Source organism: Canis lupus, chromosome 14 (assembly GCF_048164855.1).
Source record: "Canis lupus baileyi chromosome 14, mCanLup2.hap1, whole genome shotgun sequence".
Taxonomy (NCBI): Eukaryota; Metazoa; Chordata; class Mammalia; order Carnivora; family Canidae; genus Canis; species Canis lupus.
Genome location: NC_132851.1, coordinates 62039272 through 62064980, shown reverse-complemented (window position 1 = coordinate 62064980; position 25709 = coordinate 62039272). Strand labels below are relative to the sequence as shown.

General features: G+C 38.2%; 2 protein-coding genes across 4 annotated transcripts in view; both read right to left on the bottom strand.

Annotated features, from left to right (window-relative positions):
• The window catches only part of LOC140604181 (uncharacterized), a 78392-nt gene that overhangs the window by 29702 nt on the left and 22981 nt on the right, over positions 1–25709 (bottom strand). The gene's annotated exons all lie outside the window — the stretch shown is intronic.
• On the bottom strand, positions 319–24395 carry LOC140604179 (uncharacterized). Of its 2 annotated transcripts, XM_072775303.1 has the most exons (3): positions 24302–24395; positions 16572–16641; positions 319–8630 (listed from the first exon to the last, which is right to left on the bottom strand). In XM_072775303.1, the coding sequence occupies exons 2-3, from the start codon at positions 16632–16634 to the stop codon at positions 1989–1991; spliced, it is 6705 nt and encodes a 2234-aa protein (XP_072631404.1). In that variant the 5' UTR covers positions 16635–16641; positions 24302–24395; the 3' UTR covers positions 319–1988. The 2 variants fall into 2 exon arrangements, 1 of the variants encoding a protein (XP_072631404.1); XR_012007197.1 differs by lacking the exons at positions 319–8630; positions 24302–24395 and adding an exon at positions 17949–18143.

The following is a 25709-nucleotide window of genomic DNA, read 5'->3' as shown; positions in this document are numbered from 1 at the left end:
CATACATATCCTTTTAATCAAAATGGAGGGGCTCTAAGATTCTTTTATGTACAACAAATGGAAAAAATGGTCATTTAAAACTTTTATTAGAGAAAATAAAAAAAGAGGGGTTTTTTTTTTTTTTTTTGGTTGTAGCTTTCCTATCAGTGTCAGGCATTTACTTCTGTTTGGTAATGCTAACATACATTGTTTATTTAACAAGACCTTTATTATGCTTAACTAATAAAGAGCTTAAAGGGCTTTGAAGTAAATTTTTAGTGCTTGCTGCTATTATGTATAATCTGTGAAAGATACACAATCATAGTCTTTGGGAGTCAATTTTATTTTTAAAGATTTTATTTATTTATTCATGAGAGACAGAAAGGCAGAGACATAGGTGGAGGGAGAAGCAGGCTCCCTGTGAGGAGCCCAATGCAGGGCTGGATCCCAGGACCCTGAGATCATGCCCTGGCTTGAGCCTAAGGCAAATGCTCAACCACTGAGCCACACAGGCATCCCATTTTGGGAGTGAATTTATAATTGTTTTTTCATACTCTCCTTGATAACTCTTTAAGCAAATGCCATGAATAAAATTTCAGTGCTTCCCAGCAGATAAAAGAAAAGGTGATTTTTTCTTATTATAAGTATTAGGTATTACATAGTGGGTATTTTTGGTGCTTTTGATATGATTGGATTAAAAATGATTGGCTTTCATAAGAATTCTTAGAAATACATTTGTAGGGTAAAGAATAATATATACTCCATATTAAATTTTCTCATGTATAATTCATTTAATTCCTTTTAGCGTTATATTGTCACCTTGTAAAAGGTTACCTTTAACCATTTCATAATTTTGATTAATGAATGACTGATCTGTGCTTGGTGCACCTCAAAACTACAAATTATCTTTTAAAATTTATCTTTTCAGAGTCTAAGTATTACTAGCGAGAAAATGAAAATGTCAACAATATATTTTCAGTTTTCTCACATTAGTTTTAATCTTAATTAAATTTTTATTGCTTCTAGCTTATTCTTCCTGGAGAACATCTTAATCTTATCACTCAAATGAGCCCTGGGTAACAGCAGCTATGTGCATGTTTATGGCCAGTCTCATGTGAATGAGAGCTCAGATTGTTTGCATTTTATATTTCCTGTGGTCTCTATTGATTTTCAAACAGTGATGATGCTGGATCCTTTTAATTCACTTATAATTGTTTTTGCACCTTCACGGATAAAGACTCTGTTTAAAAAAATTATTAGAGAGAGAGAGAGCATGAGCAGGGGGGTGGGGCAGAGGGAGAAGCAGACTCCCCACTGAGCAGGAAGCCTGATGAGGGGCTCCATCCTGGGACTTTAGGATCATGACCTGAGTCAAAGGCAGACACCTAACTGACTGAGCCACCCAGGCACCCCAGATAAAGACTCTTTTAACTTAGGATCTCTTTGTGATACTAATAACTGGTAAGTAATTACTTATTAACTTTTCTTTATAAATTGACTTGCTTGCAGTTTGATTACTTTAAAATTGTTTATATTTCTTAAAGATTTACATTTGTGTATTTGTGGGTATCTATCAAGTCCAGAATGCATTTGTAGAATTCATTGGGTGATATGGAGAATTGGATAGGTTTAGGGAGAGGTGTTGGATAGGATTTTTCTGTATAGGAATTTCTTTGGTCAAATATGATTCCATTCTGTCTCAGTCCTGAAGTATCTAGATCTCATCCGCCAAAACAAACACCATTAATGTTTAGGTATAATTTCCTTAAATCTTTCTTTTGGGTATAGATTTGAGAAAAAAGTCATCATGATTTGTACTATTTAAAGCTAAGTCTTAATTTCATAGGCAATAGAAAATTTCACTGAAATGAAATACACTTATGCAATTTAAACTTCCTTTAAATATTAAGAATAGAAATGAACATTTTTTTAGCTAGAAGAAAATTTAGTATGTTTGAAAGAGTAGTAGGGCTAAGATTTTGGTCTCAGGTTAAATTTGGTTCAGAAATTCAATCCATGTAAATCGTGCTTGATGGTAGTGGGGCAGTAAATGATGATTCAGTTTGAGTCTGACTTTCTGTAAAATCATCTGATGTGGGTTCGTCTGTGTTATTCTTAGTAGTGCCATCATCACCATCAGGTATAGTTTCATAAAATGTGCTAGGGGTAAGTGTTGAAGTGTCATCATCTGTGATGTCAGTACTGGTTGTCATAGTAGTTGGAGTTGCAGTGTCAGGAGTGGCAGTATCATCAGGTATGGAAGAATCAGATGTAGTAGTGAGCAAAGGAGTCTTGGGGATGTCAGAAATGATCTCTTTGGTGGAAACAGGTGTGTTGGATGCATCAGTTGAAGTGATGTAGGGTGCTGCTGTGGTTGCAGCTGTAGTGACAACAGGCATGGTGGGTGTTGATGAGACACTAAAGAAAGGAGTGGTTGAAGTGCTAGACATGGTGGTCAGGAGAACTGAAGTCATTGTGGTGGTAGGTATGGTGCTAATAATAGCAGACCTGGTAGTGAGACCAGGCATGGCAGTGGTAGCCTGTGTGCCTGTAGAAGTAGCCGGAGTGGTTGTAGAGGCTAATGTGGTAGGATTGGCTGTAGTAACTATGGTCCTGTGAGTGGCCATGTGTATAGTGCTTACAGTTGTTGGGGAAGATTCCCACCTCTGTGAGGTGCTGGGAAGAGCAGAAGTACTAATGATGGTAGTAGGTAATGAGGAGGAGACCACTGTGGAGGTGATGGGCTCAGTGGTAGTCAACGTGGAGGTGGCTGTGGGGAGGGTGGTAGAGGCAGGTGTGATGGTGGCTGCAGTGGTGGTGTCAGCCTGAGTGGTAGTTGAGGAGTATTTGATTGTAGTGGCAGGGATGGAGCTCATAGCAGAGGAGATAGAGAGCAGGGCTGTGCTGGTGGGTGGCTGTGTGGAAGTAGAAGGGGCAGGTGTGCTTGTAACAGGTGTCATAGTGGCAGCAGACGAGGAACTGACTTCAACTGTGGAGGTGGCAACATTTGTGACAGGGGTGGTTGTAGTAGTGGGTGTGGTAGGGACAGATGTGGCAGCGGAACTGGTAGAGACAGACTGTGTGGTGGTTAAGGGAGGAGAAGTAGTTGAGCTGGCTGGAGCTGTGCTAGTGGCTGCAGTGGATGAGCTGGTAGGAAGAGCTGTGTTAGTGGTACTCCGTGAGGTGCTGGGAAGAGCAGAAGCACTAGTGATGGTAGTAGGTGGGGAGGAGACCACTGTGGAGGTGACGGGCTCAGTGGTAGTCAACGTGGAGGTGGCTGTCGGGAGGGTGGTAGAGGCAGGTGTGATGGTGGCTGCAGTGGTTGAGCTGGTAGGAGGAGCTGTGTTAGTGGCACTTTGTGAGGTGCTGGGAAGAGCAGAAGTACTAGTGATGGTAGTAGGTGATGAGGAGGAGACCACAGTGGAGGTGATGGGCTCAGTGGTAGTCAATGTGGAGGTGGCTATGGGGAGGGTGGTAGAGGCAGGTGTGATGGTGGCTGCAGTGGTGGTGTCAGGCTGAGTGGTGGGAGAAGGAGCAGAAGTTGTCATGGTAGTAAATGATGTGCTGGTGGCAGCAGAGGATAGTGTCCTGACTGTGGTAGATGAGACGGGAGTGGTTGTGTTAGGAGGGGGTGTGCTGGAGGCGGCAGGGGAAGTGGAGGTGGAAGCTGATGTGGTAAAGGGAGCAGAGGTAGTTGTGGTGGAAATCAATGTGGAAGCATCGGTGCTAGCACCCTTTGTGGTCACGGCCAGAATGCTGGTGGCCACGGATGTGGTACTTATGGATGTTGCTGGAGGTGTTCCAACTGTGGTGGAAGAAGCCAGCTTATTAGTGACCCCAGCTACTGTTGTGGTCAGAGATGCAGTGGTTGTTGCAGGAGCAAATGTGGCTGTGGCAGCTGGGGTGGTGTCAGAAGTAGTAGCGACAGACTGTATAGTGGAAGAGGGAAAAGAAATGTTTGTGGCAGCAGGTGAGCTGGAGTGATCATCAGTGGTAGTGTTGGGCTCTGAGGTGGTAGAAGGAGCTGGAGAGGTTGTGGCAGAGGCAGCAGTGGTAGTGTCAAGGTCATAGTCGGTAGTGGTGTCATCAAGTATGCCAGAGCTCAGTGTTGTCGTATCATCTGTGGTGAGCAGGGTGCTTGGTACAATGGCAGTAGGAGAGGTTGTGGTGTCTCCTATGGTAGTAGAGTGAGGAGCAGAGGAGTCAGATGAAGTAGTGGAAATAGCACCCATAGTGATTTCAGCAGTGGTCGCAGTGGCTGTTGATGAACCGAGGGCAGGAGATGTGATGGAAGCTGGCCGAGTGCTAGAAGACATGGAGTAAGCTGATAAAGTGCTGGTGGCAGCAGAAGTGGAGGCACCTGGGGTGGAAGGAGCGGGAGTGGGGGCTGGAGAAGTGATAGCGGCAGCCTGAGGGGAAGCGTCAAGAATAGCAGTGGTTGTGTTGGCAAGGGAGGTGCTGGGTCCAGTGGAGGAGATGGGGAGGAGGGCTATACCTGTGGCCCTGTGTGTGGTGCTAAGAGGAGCAGACACGTGTGTGGCAGCTTGTGTGGTGACAGAAGCAGCAGAGGAAGGAGTGACTGTGGAAGAAACTGTGGTAGGAGCCTCTGTGGTCAGAGGAGGCACGTTAGTGGTAGTAGAGGTGATACTTGTGGATGCTGCTGCTCCAAGTGAGGTCGATGAAGCTGATTGGCTAGTGACACCAGAGATAGAGGTGGCAGTGGCTGTGGTTGGAAGTACAGCTTTGGAGGTGGCAGCTTGAATGGTGCCGGAAGGAGTGGAAATATTTGAGGCAGCAGGCAGGGTGGTAACAAGATCTGTGTTAGTAGTAGAGGTGGTTTTAGGAAGAGCAGTAGGAACAGCTATAGTGGCAGCAGGTGTGGCCAAGGGAATGTCTTTGGAGGTGGAGGGCTGTGTGGTGGCAGGTGATGTATAGGAAGCAGCAGAGGTGAAGTCAGGAGGCTCAGGCTGATAATCAAGTGTGGTGTCATCAGATGTGCTAGAGTAAGGTGTTGATGTCTCACCTGCAGTGATCTGGGTTGTGTCGGTGAGTGGAGCTGCAGCGTCTGTTCTGGTAGTCGAACGCAACATATCAGGAGTAGTGGTAGTGGTGGACGTAAGATTCGTGGTTGTTTCAGGGGTGATCACTGTGTATTTTGTTGTGCCTAGAGCAGCAGGTGCGGTGGACTGAGCACCCGTGGTTTTAGAAAGAGAAGCAGTAGTTTCCATGGGCGCTGTGGCTGTAGTGTCAGAGGTAGTGTCACTAACTTCTAAACCCGTAGACATAGATGTGGCGGTCAGTGCAGACGTAGAAATAGATGTAATGTCAGCAGGGGTGCTGGTGAAAACCTGTGCTGTGGTCATGGGAACTGTAGTGTCCTCAGCAGTGGATGTGGGATTGGTGGCAGCAGCCGTGGGGGAGAGAGACGATTTGGTGATGGAGGTAGAAGAAGCTGAAGAAGGAAGGGCAGAGGGAGCAGGAGTGGTTAAAGCAACAGATGTGGTAGAGATACCTACTTTGTTGGGAACACCCTTTGTGGTGAGAGGGGGCAAAGTAGCTTTGGGAGCAGATGTAGTAGGGGCAGCTGTGGTGGCAGCAGACGTGTGTCTTGGTGATGCTGTCGAGAGAGAAACTGTGGTTGTGGCTGGCATCTTTGTAGTATTTGCGGCTCTTAAGGTGCTTCCTGCCAGAGTTGTAGCAGGGACCGAGGACAGTGTGGCTGTACTGGCAGGTGAAACAGTGGTAGTAGCAGGTGGAGTGGTGGTTAATAAAGATGGAGAAACTGATTTTGTGAGAGGAGATGTAGTTTCTGCCACAATTGTTGAGAAATTAGAAGCAGGAGTTCTTCTGGTGATGGATATTGAGCTGGTAGGTTTGTTGACTTTGGTGGTAGTAGGAAGGGATTTAGTGGTTTTCACCACGGATTTGGTCATTTGGGCAGGTTTTATAGTAGTAGGGCCAGTGGAAGAGAAACTAGGAATTTCAGTTGGTTTGAGTAATACAGTGGCAGATGAACTGGTGTCAGCTACAGTGTTAATGATGGTAGTAGGTTTGGTGGTAGGTGCCCCAGGCTTGGGAGAGGTGGTCAATTTGGTAGTGAAAATCACAGGTTTTAAAGTTGTAGTGGATTTGATTGTGAAGGCAGCAGGCGTAGAGTTCGCGATGGATTTGGTGGAGGAGATAACTTTGGTTGTGGTAGTAGGTGTAGTGATAGTTGTAGAAGGTTCATTAGTGCTGGAAGATTTGTTGGTAGGAACTGCTGACTTTGCAGTTGTGGAGGATTTGGGAGTATTAACCACAGGTTTGGTGGAAACAGTGGATTTTGCGGCTGTGGTTGTTGGATTAGAAGTTGAGGAAGATTTGGTGGTAGATGCCAGTGAGTTTGTGGTGGGCTTTCTGCTAGTTGATCCAGATGAAATGGCTGCAGAGGCTTTGGTGGTCACTAAAAATGGTCCCGAGGATACAGTTTTAGAAGTTTTTGGATTGAGATTTGTTGTCAACTTTCCAGGTTGTGTGGTAGGAAGTATCCCTGGATGATGCTGCTGAAATCCAGGTTTAGGTTTCAGTGCTGGCTTTTGACAAGTTCTGTGTGGGTGAAGTTGGTGCTTTTTACCTAGTTGCTTTCCACAATGTATGTGTGAGGCAGGGTGTTGGATGGGTTTATACAGATGAATATAAAGTGGGTTAGGATAGGGCACCTTTGGTCTAGGTATTGGTTGACCAGGGAGATGAAATTGAGGGACTGGGTGGGGAGGTCTTGAATAATAGGGTGGATTCTTTGCTTTCCTGCTTTTCTTCTGCTTGGTTGCTTTTGCCTCCGGTTTTCTTTGGCCAGATTGTTTTCTTATTGGTTTACTCAAATAATGCCCTAAGGGCCCAGTCTGATGATGTTTGAGAATATTTGGACAAGTTTTTACTTGACTCTTTTGTTGCCTTATGGTTGGATTTTTATGGAGTTTTGCTTGGCTGAATATTTTCTTGATACTTAATGGTTGTGGTTTGGTTTGACCATGACCTTTCCTTGGACCATTTGAAATTGAAGGTCGTTTGGGTACTTTTGGCTTTTGTTGAAATTTTGTCCCACAGGAAGGTTTAGGTTTCCTTGATAACTTTTTAGTAGTTTTGCCTGGCTGATATTTGATAATTCTAGGTTTTTTAAGAGCTGATGAGTTCCTGTGATTTGAAAGTTGGTAGCTATTTTGTTGCATAGGAAATATTTGAAGAGGTCTTGATTGGCCTGATGGACAATGTCTACACACTGGTCTCTGTTGGCCAGATTGTTTTTTCACTTTTTTGGTTCTTTTTGATCTGTTTGCAACAGGTTTCGAGTTTCCAGATTCTTTAGTAGAATTTAGATGATACTTCCTTTGGTTAATTTTCTTTTGTTCAGAAGTCTTTGTTGGACTAATTCGTTGTTTCTTGATTGCATTATTATGAAGCTTTGATAGTGTATATATTTTATGTGAACCTATTGCTTGTGGTTTAGGTTGGTGCTGGCCATTTCGTTTACCAACTAAAACTACAGGTGAATTAGATTTTTTTGGATTTTGCTCAACTTTGGTTATAAAGTGAGGCTTAGGTTTTCTTGGAGATTTTTTAACCATTTTTCCTTGCTGAGATTTGGGTTTGTTAATTTTGAGGGGAGCTGTTGAATTCATTTGATTTGGGAGATGGTTGACATTTTGTTTGTAATTTTTTTGACCAGGCTTGGGTTGACCAGGTTGATCATGTCTGGGTCCAGTTGGATCAGGTTTATTTGGACCAGTTTTCTGCTTTACCTTCTTACTTCTGTTGTATTTTAGAAGTTTTGATTTACCAGATGTTTTCCGTGGACCTAATCTTTGTTGCCTTGTTTGACGTTGACTATATTTTTTACCAGTTGAAGTTGCGGATAACTTAGTCAAATCTGAGTTCTGTTGATTATTTACCCTGGAAAGAGATTTAGATTTCCTTGGTAATATTTTAGTTTTGAGTATATGAGATTTGGTATTGCTAGATCTTTTGTGAGCTGTTATATTTATGTTATTTTGGAGTTGGTGGCTTTTTTGATGGGCAGATTTTTGACTAGCTTTTGGTTGGCTAATTTGATGGTTTTTAGTCCCACTTAGGTGATTTCTCTTTATAACACGCTGTTCTTTTTTGCGTTTATTTTGATTTTGTTCAGATATTTTTGACTGAGATTTTGGTTGGCTAGGTATTCTTGGTTTACTTAATAAGTTTAGCTTAGTTTTGGGCTTCATGTTTTTTTGATATGAAGGAATTTTGGATTTATCTAATTTTAAATGAGTGTAGGTATCCATGAGAAGTTTATTACTTTTAATTAACTTTTGGGCACGTTTATTTACATCAAATTTGATAGTTCTAGATCTTGTTTTAACTGGAAAATTCAGGTAATTTGAGGGTTTTCGGCTAATTTGCTGTACAGCAGAGCTTTGACTAGATTTTATCTTTGGAGATCTCTTTGGACCAGCGGGATTTAAATAGGCTCGAGAGCCTCCAAGTCTTTGTTGCGCAGATGGATTTAGCTGAGTGGGAATCCTACCACTTTTCCTTAAGAAAAGTATTTGCTGAGGTGAAGATGATGCTTGTGCAGATGGATTCATTTGTAGTCTATTTTTCAGCCTATTTTGTCTCTCTTGTGTTGTACTTGTCTACAGGAAAAAAAAAAAAAAGGAAAAGCATTTAGTATAAATTAACCCTCATTTAAAATTTCATGGATTCAAAATCTTGAGTAAGCTTTTTTTATGCATTGGTAAAATTCTGTTGTTATTGAATGATAGGGAAAACTCTTCTCTGAGACAGCTGCTGTATTGGGAATAGAACTTTGGTTTAGGAGTACCCTTCGAATATCACATGGTGGCTGCTGTCCCAGAGTCACAGAACCTGCCAAATCTTGTATCCCTGACTGATGCTATGGAGTTAGAATGTGAAGCTCTGAGTCTTCTATTAGACTGCAATTCTTCCAACTCATAGAGGGGCTAAAGCAAATTATATTCAGAGCCATTAGTTAAGGGACTTGTGTGTTTTAGGTACTCAGTATCTACTTACTAGAGAATATATAAATAGAAATATGCTTTATATATTTATAAAATATATTTATATAAAGAGCCTCTATTGTACAATAGCTGTCCAAATAATTTTTCTCTACTACTTCCTCTTTAATCTTTCTTGGCACATCCTTTAGACAACTTGGTAATTTATCTTCATAGAAACTTCCTCTAATCTTTGCAGTTTGCTACATTCCCGTCCTCTAAATCAACAGTTTTTGCTGAATTAATATTTTTGAATTTTCTTAGAGTACTGAATTGATTATTTTACCTCTTTATGATTTGATTCAAGTCTGTAATTTGAACTTTTAAAAGATTAAAAATTTTTTTTAAAGGTTTTATTTATTTGACAGAAAGAGAGAAAAAGACAGAGAACAAGCAGGGGGAGCAGCCGAGGGAGAGAGAGAAGTAGGCTTCCCACTGAGTAGGGAGCTCAATAAGGGGCTCAATCCCAGGACCCTGGGATCATGGCCTGTGCTGAAGGCAGATACTTAACTGACTTAGCCACCCAGGTGCCCCTATAATTTAAACTTATAAATTCTGCATTATGTTTGCTTAATTTTTGACCTGATTTACTAGTTCTGTATGTTTTGGTAATTCTCTGGGTTTGAAAACCCTTGGTTCACATCTTTGCTTGTCAGAAATCCTACACATCCTTTGATACTATAGGTACTACCTGCTGCTTCTTGCTGAAAGTGATTTCTGGTTCTGAGGGTGGCATCTCTTCTATTTTGCATTGACATGCAATTATGTATTTGTATATATCATTTTTTACCACACTAAAGTGTAATCCCTTGCTACCAGAAATTATACACTATCTATTGTTTCTTTGCTAATGAAGGTGTCTTTTATAAAAAAGGCCACAAAAATATTCATTCATTGAAAAAGTTTTTGACAGTTTGCGATCATAGTCATCTTAAGACTTCTCTTCTTCAGCCTAAATATCATTTGTTTCCTTCCATTCCATTGCCGTATGAAAAAATTTTCAAATCATTCACCTGGTTGAATTTTTTCTGTTGAACAATTACAGTTTTTTCAGTGTCCTCCATTAATATGTTCCTGGATTTTATTAAATTTATTTTTATATTGAAACTAGTGTTTACTGAGTATTTATTATAAACCAGGATCATTTCTTTGCACTTTCTATTATCAAATCATCTTTTAATATCACAGCCCGGTGAGGTGGGTGTGTTCTAATTAGTGTAGGCCTCAGCTGCCCTGTTGGTGCACTCAGTTCACTTCACTTGTTTGAATAACTGCCTACACTACTGACTAATATTGACTAGTGACTAAAGTGATTTGTAGTCAACTTTAAGTTCCTATGTATTTTTAAAAAATTGATGTTAGTTTATTATGTTTCTTATATTCTTTTCAAGTTGGTTTTGAAAAATTGAAATAAAGAACAATTTATTACTGGGTGATACAATATTATATATGTTAATGTGTGAAAACACAGACTTTGGAATCACATGGACCTGTTTCAGTATTCTGGTTTTGACACTGACCAGCTCTGCAACCTTGGGAAACGTTTTTTTTTTTTTTTTAAACAGTCTGTGGTTTGGTTTATAATATATACATTGTGAAATTATAGTAATTTATCTATTTTTAAGGTTCTTGTAAAAAGTGAAATAAACATTTAAATAGTTAATATATATTAGGCATGCAATAAGAGTCCACAAAAGCTGGCTGCTATTATTAATTTCTTTTTGGTAAATTTCATACTGCCAACTCTGAACCAGTTTTTCAAGCCTCTGCAGATGTGGCAACACATGGTCTGAGGAGAGGTGGTAAGTAGTGAGTAAGTGTAAAAATGTGAAATGCTAGGGAAATTACTGGGGTTGGTGCCTATTCCAAGTGTCCCTAGAATTTTCTTTGAATATTACTATCTTGACATAGACACATTGCAACGTAATCATTATTACTGTTCCTTTCTTTATCACTAGAGGTTGGGTACCTTTGGGTTCTGGTGGCTATTTTATTTATAGTGTATGTATTGTAGGAGACACTGTATTAGGGTGGCAAGAAAGGGAAATTACAGAAATAAAGGACAACTATTGTGAACTAAATACTGAGTGGTAAGATGAGTAGACAAAAGAGCTAATTATTTTTGACAGACAAAATAAGTAAATATTTTACAGAAAATAAAACACTTGATATTTTGAAAGAATTGTGGGAACAAATACATTTTTTGAATGATTATTCCGCCCTGACATAAAACATATTATGAAATGACAATTGTGTCAAAATGGACTTAGTTTAAGAAAAGATAGCAAGAAAAACCAGCTTATTGGAAATTAAGTACGAGTAAAGAAGGATATTGATACTAAGAATTTGGAAAACAAGTTGTCACTCCCTTGGTTTTGTAGCTTCAATTCACATTCTGCATGATGTAAGAAACTTTAAGATAAGAACTTAGAGTGATTTCAGACCTAGCTGTTTGTCCAGGCACCTAACAGAAGCAAATGTAGATTTTCTTTCTGAAGGAACTCACCTTTATTCCAGGTCTCAAAGAATGAGAAGCCTATATTCAAATATAATTGACTTCACATGGAAATAAAGCACATCAATAATAATCAGCAGAAACAATAAACAGCTGAATTATACCTTCAAAGGACCCCAAATAATGGAATTATCAGACAAAAATTTAAAGATATATTTTGAAAACATGTACAGGAACAAAATACCATGAAAATAAGGTAAATTTTAAAAGAAGAAAAGTGAAAGGAAAGGAAAAAAGAAACCCAGTGATTGAACCAAGAACTCATTTAAATATATCCATACTTAACTACAGATTAGGTGCAACTCATGAGAAAAATGGGAATATGAAGAAGTTATCCAGAATGCAACACAGAGAGCAAATAAATGGACAACATAAAAAGTGTTAAAATGGAAGATGGAGTGACAAGGACTAGGCTAACATAACTTTCTTGGAATGGGATAGAGGTATTATTTCAGAGATAACATCTGGGAATTTTCTAGAACTACTAAAAGATACCAACCCATAGATTTAAGAAGCCTGATACCAAATAAATAAATACACAAAATGAAATCTTTCTATATACATTATAGTGGAACTGTAGAATATCAAAAACTAAAGAGAAAATCATAAAAATAACCAGAAAATGATAAAAGATAGAGTCCCTTAAGAATGAAGCTGAATTATCCATTTGTTTCCATTAACAAGAGACATTAATGCTTTGCTAAAGTAAAAGTCTCATCCTAAAATTCTATGCCTTATGATTATATTGGGCAAAGAAAGTGGTGGACACCTGGTAAATCTAGTTAAATGTTGCCTGTGTGCATGGTATAGTGACTTTGGATCTCTTCTCTTTTCCTTCTATGCACATTCCCTGGGTGGGCATTCCATTCTGCCAGATAATGACAAATCCCTAGTGTCCTCTACTTTTCTGTAAAGTTAATTCTTGCCCTGTTTTCTTTCCTAAGAAACTACCAAACCTCTTCTATTCTTATTCTCACCTGGTAGATAACCTTGCTCCTTCTTTCCTAAGAAAACTGAACAGAGGAGAACTTCTTCAAACTTCCACAACATCTACCCTCCTACTGACATTTTCACCCATCTACTGTCATCTTCCCACTTGTCACCAAAGATGTAAATCTGCTCTATGTAAACCTGCTCTAATTCACTTGTGCTCTAAAACCTACTCCCTATTTCCTACTCAAGGATGTTACTCTTGCAGTTATCCTCCATCAATATTTTGCTCCTCCAAAAATATTTCTATCAGTATAAAAACATATTTCTTTTTTGGAAAATAATATTGTGTTTTTAAATTTTAATTATTTTTTAATAGATTTCTTTATTGAAGAGGGAGAGAGAGGTTGAGAGAGAGAGAGAAAGGGAATATGAGCAGGGTGAGGGGAGACAGGAGGGAGAGGGAGAAGCAGACTTCCCTGAGCAGGGAGCCGGATGCAGAGCTCTATCCCAGAACCTCGGGATCATGACCTGAGCCAAAGACAGATGCTTAACCTACTGAGCCGACCAGACTGTGTGTGTTTTTTTTTTTTTTAGTTTAATTCCTATAATATAGTTAAAAAACTGTATTAGTTTCAGGTATATAATATAGTGCTTCAACAGTTCCATATATCACCCAGCGCTCATCATGGCAAGTGTACTCTTTAATCCCCATCACCTATTTCACCCATTCCCTTACTTACTCCCCTTTGGTAATCATCAATTTGTTTTCTATAGTAAAAACATATTTTTTGACTTACTTTCCCCACCAGCTATAACACATTCCTTTGCGAAAAACACCTGGAAAGAGTTAACTATTCTTACTCCAAATGTACTTCTCTTCTCTCTTAAACTCCCTTCAGTCTTTTCTTCAGTCTTTTATCCTTACTCTTTCACAGAAGTCTTTGTTCGCAAGATAACCAATAATCTCTATGTAGCTAAATCCAGTGGTCAATTCATAGTCTTCATTTTACTTGATCTGTTATCAGCATTTGACACAGCTAATCACTCCTTTCTGGAATAGTTTTTTTTTTTTTTTTAAGTTGGCTTCATAAATACTAGCACTCAAATTTCCTCAGGCATGGTTCTTTCTCTCTGATGTCTTAGTTTTGTAAGGCCTACGGTTCATTCTTGGGCGCTCTTGTCTTCTCTATCTGTACTCCCTTGGTTATCTCATTTAATCTCATACCATACAAATTTATAACATCCTCTTGATCTTTCCCTTGAACTCAGAATCTTCCATCCAACTGCTTCCTTGAAATCTCTACTTGAATTGTTTAGATCTTATTTATTTTTTAAAAAGATTTATTTGAGAGACAGTGTGGGTGAGCATGGGAAGGGACAAAGGGAGAGAGAAATGCATCAGACTCCTTGCTGAGTTTGAAGCCTGACATGGTGCTCGATCCCACAATCCTAAGATCATGACCTGAGCAGAAACCAAGAGTTAGACACTCAACTGCCTGTGCCACCGAGGGGCTCCTCTAATTGAATTATTTAATAACAATTTCATAATTATTACATCAAAACTGAAATTCTGACCTCCAGGACTTCTGCAAGTTTCTGGGAAAAGCTTCCCCTTTCTAAGTTGATGGCAGCTTCTACCTTCTAGTTGTTTAGGATAAGACTTTGGAGTCAAATTTGACTTTTCTCTCATGCCTCCCACCTTGTCCATCTTGTTGGCTGTACTTCAAAATATAACCAGAATATGATGACTTCTGATCCTCTCTACTACTACCACTGTGCCCTAAGCCATCAGTATTTTTTACTGCAGTAACTGCCTAGTTTAGTCCTCTCACTTCTAATCATATATTCCTGCAGTTAATTCTCAACATAGTAACTAATCTGCTGAAAACATAGATCAATACAAAATGTAGGTTATTCTCAACACAGCATCTGGTATGTTGCACCAGACACAAAGATAAACTCAAAATGGATGAAGGATCTAAATGTGAGACAAGATTCCACCAAAATCCTAGAGGCGAACACAGGCAACACCCTTTTTGAACTCGGCCACGCAACTTCTTGCAAGATACATCCACGAAGGCAAAAGAAAAAAAAGCAAAAATGAACTATTGGGACTTCATCAAGATAAGAAGCTTTTGCACAGCAAAGGATACAGTCAACAAAACTCAAAGACAACCTACAGAATGGGAGAAGACATTTGCAAATGACGTATCAGATAAAGGGCTAGTTTCCAAGATCTATAAAGAACTTATTAAACTCAACACCAAAGAAACAATCCAATCATGAATTGGGCAAAAGACATAAACAGAAATCTCACAGAGGAAGACATAGACATGGCCAACATGCACATGAGAAAATGCTCTGCATCACTTGCCATCAGGGAAATACAAATCAAAACCACAATGAGATCCCACCTCACACCAGTGAGAATGGGGAAAATTAACAAGGCAGGAAACAACAAATGTTGGAGAGGATGCGGAGAAAGGGGAACCCTCTTGCACTGTTGGTGGGAATGTGAACTGGTGCAGCCACTCTGGAAAACTCAAAGAGTTAAAAATAGACCTGCCCTACGACCCAGCAATTGCACTGCTGGGGATTTATCTCAAAGATACAGATGCAATGAAACGCCGGGACACCTGCACCCTGATGTTTGTAGCAACAATGTCCACAATAGCTAAACTGTGGAAGGAGCCTCGGTGTCCATGGAAAGATGAATGGATAAAGAAGATGTGGTCTATGCATACAATGGAATATTCCTCAGCCATTAGAAACGACAAATACCCACCATTTGCTTTGACGTGGATGGAACTGGAGGGTATTATGCTGAGTGAAATAAGTCAATCGGAGAAGGACAAAAATTATATGGTCTCATTCATTTGGGGAATATAAAAAATAGTGAAAGGGAATAAAGGGGAAAGGAGAAAAAATGAGTGGGAAATATCAGAAAGGGAGACAGAACATGAAAGACTCCTAACTCTGGGAAACGAACTAGGGGTGGTGGAAGGGGAGGTGGGCGGGGGTTGGCGGGCACTGAGGGGGGCACTTGATGGGGTGAGCACTGGGTGTTATTCTGTATGTTGACAAATTGAACACCAATAAAAGATAAATTTATTAAAAAAAACCCCCATAAACCAGGGCAGCCCCGATGGCTCAGCAGTTTAGCACTGCCTTCAGCCCAGGGCGTGATCCTGGAGACCCGGGATCGAGTCCCACGTTGGGGTCCCTGCATGGAGCCTACTTTTCCCTCCGCCTGTGTCTCTGCCTCTCTCTTTCTATGTCTCTCTTGAATAAATAAATAAAATCTTTAAAAAAACCCATAAACCAGATCATGTCATACCTTCACTTAACACCCTCCAGTGTCTGTTCATTTCACTGAGTAAAAAACTTTTTTCTATGACCTCTAAGGCATTATATGATCTAGCTTCTGTTACCTTTATGATATAATCTCAAACTAATTTTTCTCTCAACTCAACTTCAGTCATGTGGGCCTCCTTATTGTTCCTTGAAAATATCAGGCACGCTTTCACTTGTTCCCTCAGCTATTTCCTTTACAGTCATGTTTTCAGTCATCTTTTCAGAGGTGCTCCCTGGCTATCCAATAAAAAAATTTAGCCTGATTCCCCTGTATATCACCTTTCCTTGCTTAATTTTTTTCCTTAACATTTATTACCACTGCTTATTTATTTATTGTTTATTTTGCTTATTACTGTATTCCAGTGTCTAGAATAGTATGTAGTACTTGGTAGATGCTCAATAATTATTTGTTGTTGAATTAATGGTTTTTACAGTTGTTTATTTCACCCTCCAAATGGAAAAATATAGTTGCTTAGTAATATAAAAAATTCAGATTACAGGGGTGCCTGGGTGGCTCAGTGGTTGAGCGTCTGCCTTTGGCTCAGGGCATGATCCCCATCTGGGGATCAACTACCACATGGGGCTCCCTGTGTGGAGCCTGCTTCTCCCTCTGTTTATGTCTCTGCTTCTCTCTGTGTCTCTCAGGAATAAATAAATAAAATCTTAAAAAAAATTCAGATTACATATTAATGGCTTTAAGGTGCATATTAATGTCTTTAAACCATATATGAAAGCAGAATAGACTTGGTGGTACTTACTGAGAAGCAGGTTGTGAGTGCCAAGAGGCCCAGTGTCAAGTAGAGCCCTTTCATCCTTCCCATCTGCTCCCTGAAAGAACAAGAATTGGCTCATTCTTAGTTGTCTAGACAGCAACTATATAATAGATTTATTTAATTTTGTATTAAGTTATGATTGCCTCTACTACTGTAGTATAAGAGTTAGTATGATTAAAGCAGATATTTCATTGTACTGGGAATTCACTTTATGAAGTCATGGGATGTGAGAGTTAAAGGATTTGAGAGCTGATGATGATTTCTGACCCATTAGTGCAGTATGTCTTGAGAACATAGTCTCCAGTCTCAAAAACAGGTCCACCATTTACTGAGTAACTACCATTTACTGAACTGTTTTGAGAAATGGGCTCATGTTTTATTCGCATTGGTTACTTAATTCTAGAAACAACTTTAGGAAGTAGGTAAAATTATCTTCATTTATAAATAGAAATACTAAGAAAAAGTTTAAGCAACTTGTTTGCCGGTAAGTGACAAAGCTAGGATTTGAAAACATGATTTTCTAACTGCAAAACATCTATTATATTATTGCAGACAATCTAAAAATAATGTATTTTTTTCCCAAAAACTTCTCAAGAAAGAAAACTTTTTTTGTGGCAGGGAGCATCTCTTCCCTAATATAGTCTTATTTTTTGTTAGTTCTATGTGCTGCTCTCTGGGAAATTAATTAAACCATGGAACAAGAATAATGGAGTAAGCGAATTACATAGTTGATATTTAAAAAATTTTACTCTTTCCGTACTATGATAGATGCTGTAGTTAAATTTCTGAGTAGAAATAATATGAACAATATTCTGCTATTATGTTAAGACAAACATTCAATTAATTTAAACCTATGATTAAATGAGTCAAGTTACTTGACATCAAAAGTTTGGAAGAAGAGTCTAGAAATACCCGTTAGATAGGACTTGCTCTTCTAAATAGGGCTTAATGAATTCTTTATCATATCCTACCACATATACCAGATATTCCAAATATGTAAAAACGGCATCATTGGCTACAGTTTCATTAAAGGCATATCAGAAATTCATTCCGGGGTGCCTGGGTGACTCAGTTGGTTAAGTGTCTGCCTTTGGCTTAAATTGTGATCCCAGGGTCTTGGGATGGAGCCCTGCATTGGGCTCCCTGCTCAGTGGGGAGCCTGCTTCTCCCTCTGCCCCGACCCCTGCTCATTCTTGCATGCTCTCTCTCTCCTTTCTCTGAAATAAACAATTAAAATCTTTAAAGAAAAGAGAAATTCATCCTATGCCTGGAATTTTTTTTTATTGACTTGAAAAATCCTAAATTAAAAGAACTGACTCTGAGTCTTTTCAAAAGCCTCTATTGACAATTACTAGTACTTACTCTTGCAGTATCTTTTGTTCCCGATGTGGTCAAATTACTCCTGTCAGTGACTGTGTTTGAACATCTTCATGATCTAGGAATAAGTGAAGACTAAGGAATCGAGTAAGAAGAACCAGTGAGGCAATTGTGGTTTTTATAACCTGTTGTTTCCCTATTCCATTCTTCTTAGGGATAGGAAATATTTTGATGGAAGAGAAGGTCATGACTGGATTGAAGGGTTCTGCTTGAACAAAAGAATAGGTGGTTGTCATTTACTGTGTTTGACAGTTGTCCTTTGGCTTCCTTCCTGATGAACAGTTATGTTGTGGTTCATGGTGCCAGGTTTTCCAAGTGCCAACTTAGATTTTCAGGAGGTTTTGGTAATCTATGTGCCTGAAGGGTTGCAAAACACCAAGTTTCTATAATTCTGAAGAAAGCCTATGGTCTTTTTTTTAAGATTTTATTTATTTATTCATGAGAATACACAGAGAGGAGAGAGAGAGGCAGAGACACAGGCAGGGGGAGAAGCAGGCTCCCTGCAGGGAGCTTGATGTGGGACTCGATCCCGGGTCTCCAGGATCACAACCTGGGCTGAAGGCGGTGCTAAACGGCTGAGCCACCCAGGCTCCCGCCTATGGTCTTAAAAAAAAAAAAAAAAAAAAAGCCTGTTATAATCATGCTCATTTTATCCAAGATAAAATGTATAAATTGGAAAAGAACGTAAAAAGGATTGAAGGCATGACAGTGGTATTATAAAATATTAATGATAGGAGCTTATTTTATTTATTCTGTAAATCCCAGTACATTGTTTTATTTTGCATATACTCAGTATATCTTTTATTATAGTAATGTACACATCTGTCTGACTTGGGGATGTGCTTGAGGACTTGTTCTCCTTTGTATTGGCCACAGCTTCTAGCATAGAATATTGTGCAAATCAGGCACTTAAGATCTGCTTGCTGAGCCTGATTTTATTATATCTTACAGAGAATATAATTTATTTTAGAAATGTAAAATATAACTTCAGGCAGTATTGATTGGGTCACATTCTGCACCCCCTCCCTATATTTCAAAGATAAGTAGAGGAATACTTGGAATATTAGATGTACAATTAAAATAAAAGTTATTCATAGCTTTTATACCTATCATTCACTTCACTCTTGGAGGTCTGTCATTTTTCTTTTTCTCCTGCATCTGACATAATATATGACTACTTATCCATCAAAATGAGACTTCTCAAGTTGTATTTATGAAGCCATCCTTAATGAAATTCCTTCATGAAGCCATATTTGATGAGATTACCAGCATTGTAGACCTTTTCTTCTTCTTTCATCTCTTTGAACTTTGATTATTGTTTAGTACCCCATAATTTAGTTTTAGATATTTGATGATGCCTTCAACTTATCTTCTGTTCAGCTGGAGACATTGGTGTTGTAATCAGAGTTCCTAATAGAATTGCTTAATTGCTCCAGGATATTATTTAACACAAGAAAATCTGGCTTTATTATATCTTCAAAATGTTTTGGGGGTGACAAAACTTACTCATGCAACAAGCATTTTCTGACATTTTCATAGGTCATTGACCTTGGGTATATGTCATATTTTCTCTAAGCATGCTATCTGATGGGATTTCTTTGACTTTGTTCTCTCTCTTGTGATTTAAAGTTTCATTTAAAGAGATCTTTCATACAATCTCTTTTACACATTGTTATGTAATCTTTTAAGTATTCTCCCAGGATCCCCTTTTAAAATTAAGCTTAATCTATCTTCTCATAATATTCTCTCTTTTATTTAAAAATATTCTTACCCACTGATGACACTCATCAGTTTGCTTTTAGTAATTTACATTTGTCTGCTACTTAGTTTTGTGGCAGACTTGGTATCTTTTTCATCTTTGTATCTTCTGTAGTACTATAGCACTTTGCATAGAACTTTATTGTACAGTGTAGATGTTCTACATGTTAGATGGAGTGATGCTAAATAGAATCCAATATATATAATAGCTCACACTTAACAGAAAATTATTTATTTACTTTAAGATTGCTGTTCTAGGTCAGTGGGCAGCTTTATTTCATGTGGTGATTCAGGAACTCTGGCTTATTTCATTTTGTAGTCCCACCATCTGCTAGCCTCCCATCAACACCTTTATCCAGCTGATGAAAGAGAAATGGAGGAGGAAAGAGTAGACAGACCTTTAAGAGCCTTGGCCTGGAAGTGACTACCTTACTTCTACTCATATTCCATGTGGTGGCACTCAGTCATATGACCAATTAATAACAGGGGATAATGAGATATGTCTAGCTGTGCCCAGGGATAAGAGGAAGCAGTTATTTATTTATTTATTTATTTATTTATTTATGAAGAGCTAGCAATGTCTTCTACATTTGCTGAATTAAAATTTTATTTTATCAGACCAAAACCTAGTAGATTAAAGTAATGGAAAAATATTACTTGTATTTATGAAATGTATACTTTGTTTCTGTTCTAAGAATTGGATTGTATCAGTCAATATGAGAAAGAAATCCCACATACAAATGGCCAACAGATACATGAAAAAATGCTCAACAGGGAACTACAAATCAAACTACCATAAGATCCCACCTCACCCGAGTCAGATGGCTAAAATTAAGTCCCAAAACAACAAATGTTGGTGAGGAGAAAAGGGAGCCCTCTTACACTGTTGGTGAATGCAAGTTGGTACAGCTACTCTGGAAAACAAAATTTGAGGGAGCACCTGCACCCCAATGTTTATAGCAGCAATGTCCACCATAGCTAAACTATGGCAAGAGCAGAAATGTCCATTGATGGATGAATGGATAAAGAGAATGTGAGATATATATATATATATATATATATGCGCAGTGGAATATTACTCAGCCATCAGAAAGGATGAATACTTACCATTTACATTGATGTGGATGGAACTGGAGAGTATTATGCTGAGTGAAGAAATCAATCAGAGAAAGACAGTTGTTATATGGTTTCACTTATATGTGGAATATAAGAAGCAGCGCAGAGGATCATAGGGGAAGGGAGGGAAAACAGAATTGAAAGAAATCAGAGAGGGAGACAAATAATGAGAGACTCTTTATTTTTGTTTTTAAAGATTTTATTTATTTATTCATGAGGCAGAAGGAGAAGCAGGCTCCATGCAGGGAGCTGGATGTGGGACTCGATCCTGGGTCTGCAGGATCACACCCTGGGCTGAAGGCGGTGCTAAACTGCTGAGCCATCAGGGTTGCCCAAGACTCTTTAACGTAGGAAACAAACTGAGGGTTGCTGGAGGGGTGGTGAGTGGGGGGGATGGGGTAACATGATGGGCATTAAGGAGGGCACATGATGTAATGAGCACTGGGTGTTTATATGCAGCTGTTAAATTATTGAACTCTGCATCTGGAGCTAATGGTGTAGTATATGTTGGCTAATTGAATTTAAATAAAAAAAGAAGGAAAAAAGAAAACCCCTGCTTCACAGAGATTTCCTTCTAGGTTGTGTGTGTGTGATATTAAATTTATGTAATAAAAGGAATACCTTGTGTGGAAAAAACATAGTTGGGTAATATTATCAAAGAAGTTGTGGTATACGTGTATACAATGGTATATATACCATATACCACTTCTGATAGTCAGAAGTGCTAGTGGAGGGGACACTGTAATTTTAAACATATGATCATCATCTATACTCTATGCAGAGTGCTGACAATGCTGTCTTCATCTTGTTCATGTCTGTACAGTGACCTCCCTCAGGGCTACATGTTCCAGGCCCCTTGATGGTTAGTGCATGCCCTGGCTGGAATTCAGGAAAATGTGTTCTGAGCTTTCCTCTGGTGCACAGATAAGCATCACTTTAGATAACTACTTACTAACCTCACCACAATGCTCTTCACTCTATAAGGTAGGCTCTGGACTTTGCAGAGAATAGCTGTGTAGCACTTGTAATGTCCACCTGACTCCCTGTCAGTAAGTTATCCTAAATAAAACTGTGTGAATGGTCTGGAGTGCTTGCTTTGTTTTTCTGTCTCAAAATGCCTTCTCAATCTGAAGGACACTTTACTGTCCCTCCTCCACCTTCTAATAGCCCTGTTGAGAAAAATGCCAGTTAATTAAAATGTGAAGGTGAGGGGATGAATTCTGTGGTTTCTGGAAGAATATTTCTGGCAGAGAAAACTGCAAGTGTAGCAACCCTGAGACAGAAGTGTGCCTAGTTTGGTTGGGACCAGCAAAGGGGGCCAGTAAGGCTTAGGGGACCAATGAATAGGGAAGAAGCAGAAAGAGATGATGATATAGAGCAAACAGGGCCCAGATCCCATAGAGCCTAACATTTTACTGGATGAGGCAGGAGTCACTGAAAAATTTGAGTGGAGCATTGATATGATTTGACTCCCGCTTTAAAAGGATAACTGTGGTTATGATACTGCGAGGACCACAGGAAAGAGGCAAAAATGGAAGCAGGGAGACCAGTAATATGCATTATCAGGGGCAGAGATGCTGAGGTGGACAAGGGTGGATGCAGTGTGGCAAGAGAGGTTAGATTCTAGACTTACTTGAGAACCAACAAAGTTTGCTGATAGATTGGATGAGGCCTTTGAGAGAAGAGTCATAATTTTTTATTTGATGTATCAGAAATTTTTTTTTTTACTTGAAGGAAACACTTTATTTTTTCCAGCTTTATTGAGCTATAACCACCGTATAAGTTTAAGGTGCACCTTGTGTTGTTTTGATGTAATATGATTGCCACTGTCCTGTTAGCTAACATCTCTATCACTTTGTATAATTACTTTTTTGTGATGAGAACATTTAAGATCTTCTCTTTTAGCAATTTTCAGTCTATAATACAGTATTATTAACTATTATTACAAGGTGCATTAGGTCCTCAGAACCTGTTTATCTTTTATTTTATTTTTTTAAAATTTTTATTTATTTATGATAGTCACAGAGAGAGAGAGAGAGGCAGAGAGACAGGCAGAGGGAGAAGCGGGCTCCATGCACCGGGAGCCCGACATGGGACTCGATCTTGGGTCTCCAGGATCGCGCCCTGGGCCAAAGGCAGGCACCAAACCGCTGCACCACCCAGGGATCCCCCTGTTTATCTTTTAATTGGGAGTTTGTACTCTGACCAACATCTGCATTTCCCCAGTCCCTCGTAATCACTGTTTTATTGTTTCTGAGTTCAGCTTTTATATATTCCACGATATATATAAAATTTGTCTTTCTCTGTTCTCAAATTTCTTTTAGTCACTCTTATAGTCTAAACATAGAATTTCTTGTTCTTTTATATTCAACCTTTTGGTGTCACTTTGTTTAGGATTGTGAATCTTGGAGAGAACACATAAATGGATAATTTTTTAATTTATCCTTTTGAAAACTATGAAAATCCCAAGTTAAATATGGAAGTTGAACACATTTATATTAGTTGTGACTAGTTAAACTTAACCTTTTTTATGTTTTATACTTACCTTAATTAAAAAAACTCATTAATATGGTTATATTGGTTATAATCTCTTGGTTTATTCTTTTTCCTTCAAGAACTTTTAAAATTACAGATTAATTTTATAGTTTTAACTAATTAACCTTACATTTTTAATAAACATGTTTAAACTTAGATTTTCTGTGAAATCCTGAAGTTTACCACTGGCTGTATTTTCCATATGAATGGATAAGATTTCCTTTTTGGCTCCTCACTGGATCTTTCCTTCAATGCCAAATTCTATTTTGATGGAAATTGAAATTTTATTTCTAGTTTTGTTATAATTACTGTTATACATCAGTAATCAGTTAGAATACACTTAACCAACTGAGCCACCCAGTGCCTCCTAATATCTATTTTAGTTGTCATAGGAGATCCTGTTTGTCCCAGAATAATTATAGCTATAAAAGAATAGTATAAAAAGTAATTCTTATGAGACATGGTTATTAGAATTGTAGAAGAAATATGTAATACTCAGTAAAGTATATGAAATACAAAAGAATATTTGAACCCTTTTAATGTTAGGAAGTACGATTATGACGATGTTTACATATTTATAGTGGAAGTAATACTACTACATTTTTGGTAAACTGGCTATAGTTAAAATTTTTGTTTTATAAATTTGATATTTTGTGTTTTATAAAAATGTTATATTAATGGAAAATGGATATATAGCTAAGTCACATAAGATTTAACAAATATCTATCATCATATTTAAGTGTAATTATATACTTAGTTAAGAATGAAATGTAAATGGTTTGTGTGAATTTTCTAAAGGTTGGCTGGTCTAAATAATCTCTTTAGATTATTTTTAAAAATCAGAATGATTAAAATATTTCCCATTGAATTAAGAACCTTAGAAGTATACATTGCTATCATTGGAAAGGGTTTGGGAGGTAAGATCTCACCTTCTACCCGGGATAATAGCATCTGCAGCTGCTCTAGTTGTTTTACAGAAAAGTCACCACTTATCAGACTCTTACTCCCCAGTGAGTCTGTTCTGTCTGCAAATAACTTCACTGAATCATGATGAGTCATAAATCAGGCTGATGTTAGGATCTTCACACTACAAAGAGGAAAAGCTTTAATTGCCTTACCCGAAACCATACGCCTGTAAAGTGAATGAATAAGTATTTGAATCCATGACTATTCAACTCTGAATTTCATGGTTTAATTCAAATATAATGGTAGATCAGGAAAATAAGTTTTTGTTCAGGAGTTTACACAATCCAAAGAAGAAAGTCTTTTATAAGAATATATTTTTCATATATTCTTGGTTTTATTGTTTGTAAGACCTTATGTGGGACAAGACTATTTTTTCCTATGAGATCAAGGATTTTTTTGTTCTTTTTTCTCCTCTTTTGAAATTATTCTTAGCCAAATACAGATAACCTAGATGTAACCATTATTTTCTGAAAGATAACAGCCAACTCCACATACAATGAGTTATATTAGAACTAATGTTTACTTAGATAATAAATGTTACAAATGCTACAACTATTTGCCTGGAGAAGGTTATGGAGGGAAATCAGGGGATGGTCAATAAGTTAGGTTTCATGTAGATTTCACTAATAGAAGTCTTATGAAACCTCATGAATTTTTTTGTTATACTCTTAAATAACTACTTTGAAGATTAGAAAAATAACATTAATGATCCTATCTTTATCTAAAAGAGCATTTAGAAATGATTTTCTAATCAGTAAATTTTCACATTAATTGCCAGAAATGCAGTGTTTAAGGATATAATCTTGAGTCTATATTTAAAAGTCTTCATTTGTGAATTCCCAAGTACCTACCCTTGAAGGAGTCTTTCTTGCAGATCTGTTAAAAGCACCTGGCAGTTGAATTTTTTCTTTTCTTTTCTTTTTTAAATTGAAGTACAGATGACACACAATGTTATATTAGTTGTAGATGTACAGCTTAGTGATTACATGGACAAATATACAGTGGAACAGAATAATGTTTTTTGTCCTGTAGGATGCCAAAGTGAAGACCCCTTTGGCTAAGGTTTTGGCTGCCCAGAATGAGAATGCTGAGAGCATAGTGGGAGAGGTCTGTGATTATGTTTTGATGGTTTGCTTTTCTTTTGAACCCCTGTATTTGGCTTAAGTTTTTAGCATCTAGGTTGTGTTTGGTCAAATCGGCCTATTTTCCTTGACTAGTTTGTTTTTTGACAGTTTTTGTGTGACTGTGTTTTTACTTTGTGATTTTTTTTTATTTTTTTTTTTTAAGATTTTATTTATTTATTCATAGAGATGCAGAGAGAGAGAGAGAGAGAGAGAGAGGCAGAGACACAGGCAGAGGGAGAAGCAGGCT

Bases quoted from the DNA above. Each gene is read 5' to 3' on its own strand.
- LOC140604179 (XM_072775303.1), bottom strand. From the start codon at position 16,634: ATGGGAAGGATGAAAGGGCTCTACTTGACACTGGGCCTCTTGGCACTC. The intron at 8,631-16,571 runs GTAAGTACCACC...TTTTTCCTGTAG, and splicing joins CACTCACAACCTGCTTCTCA to ACAAGTACAACACAAGAGAG.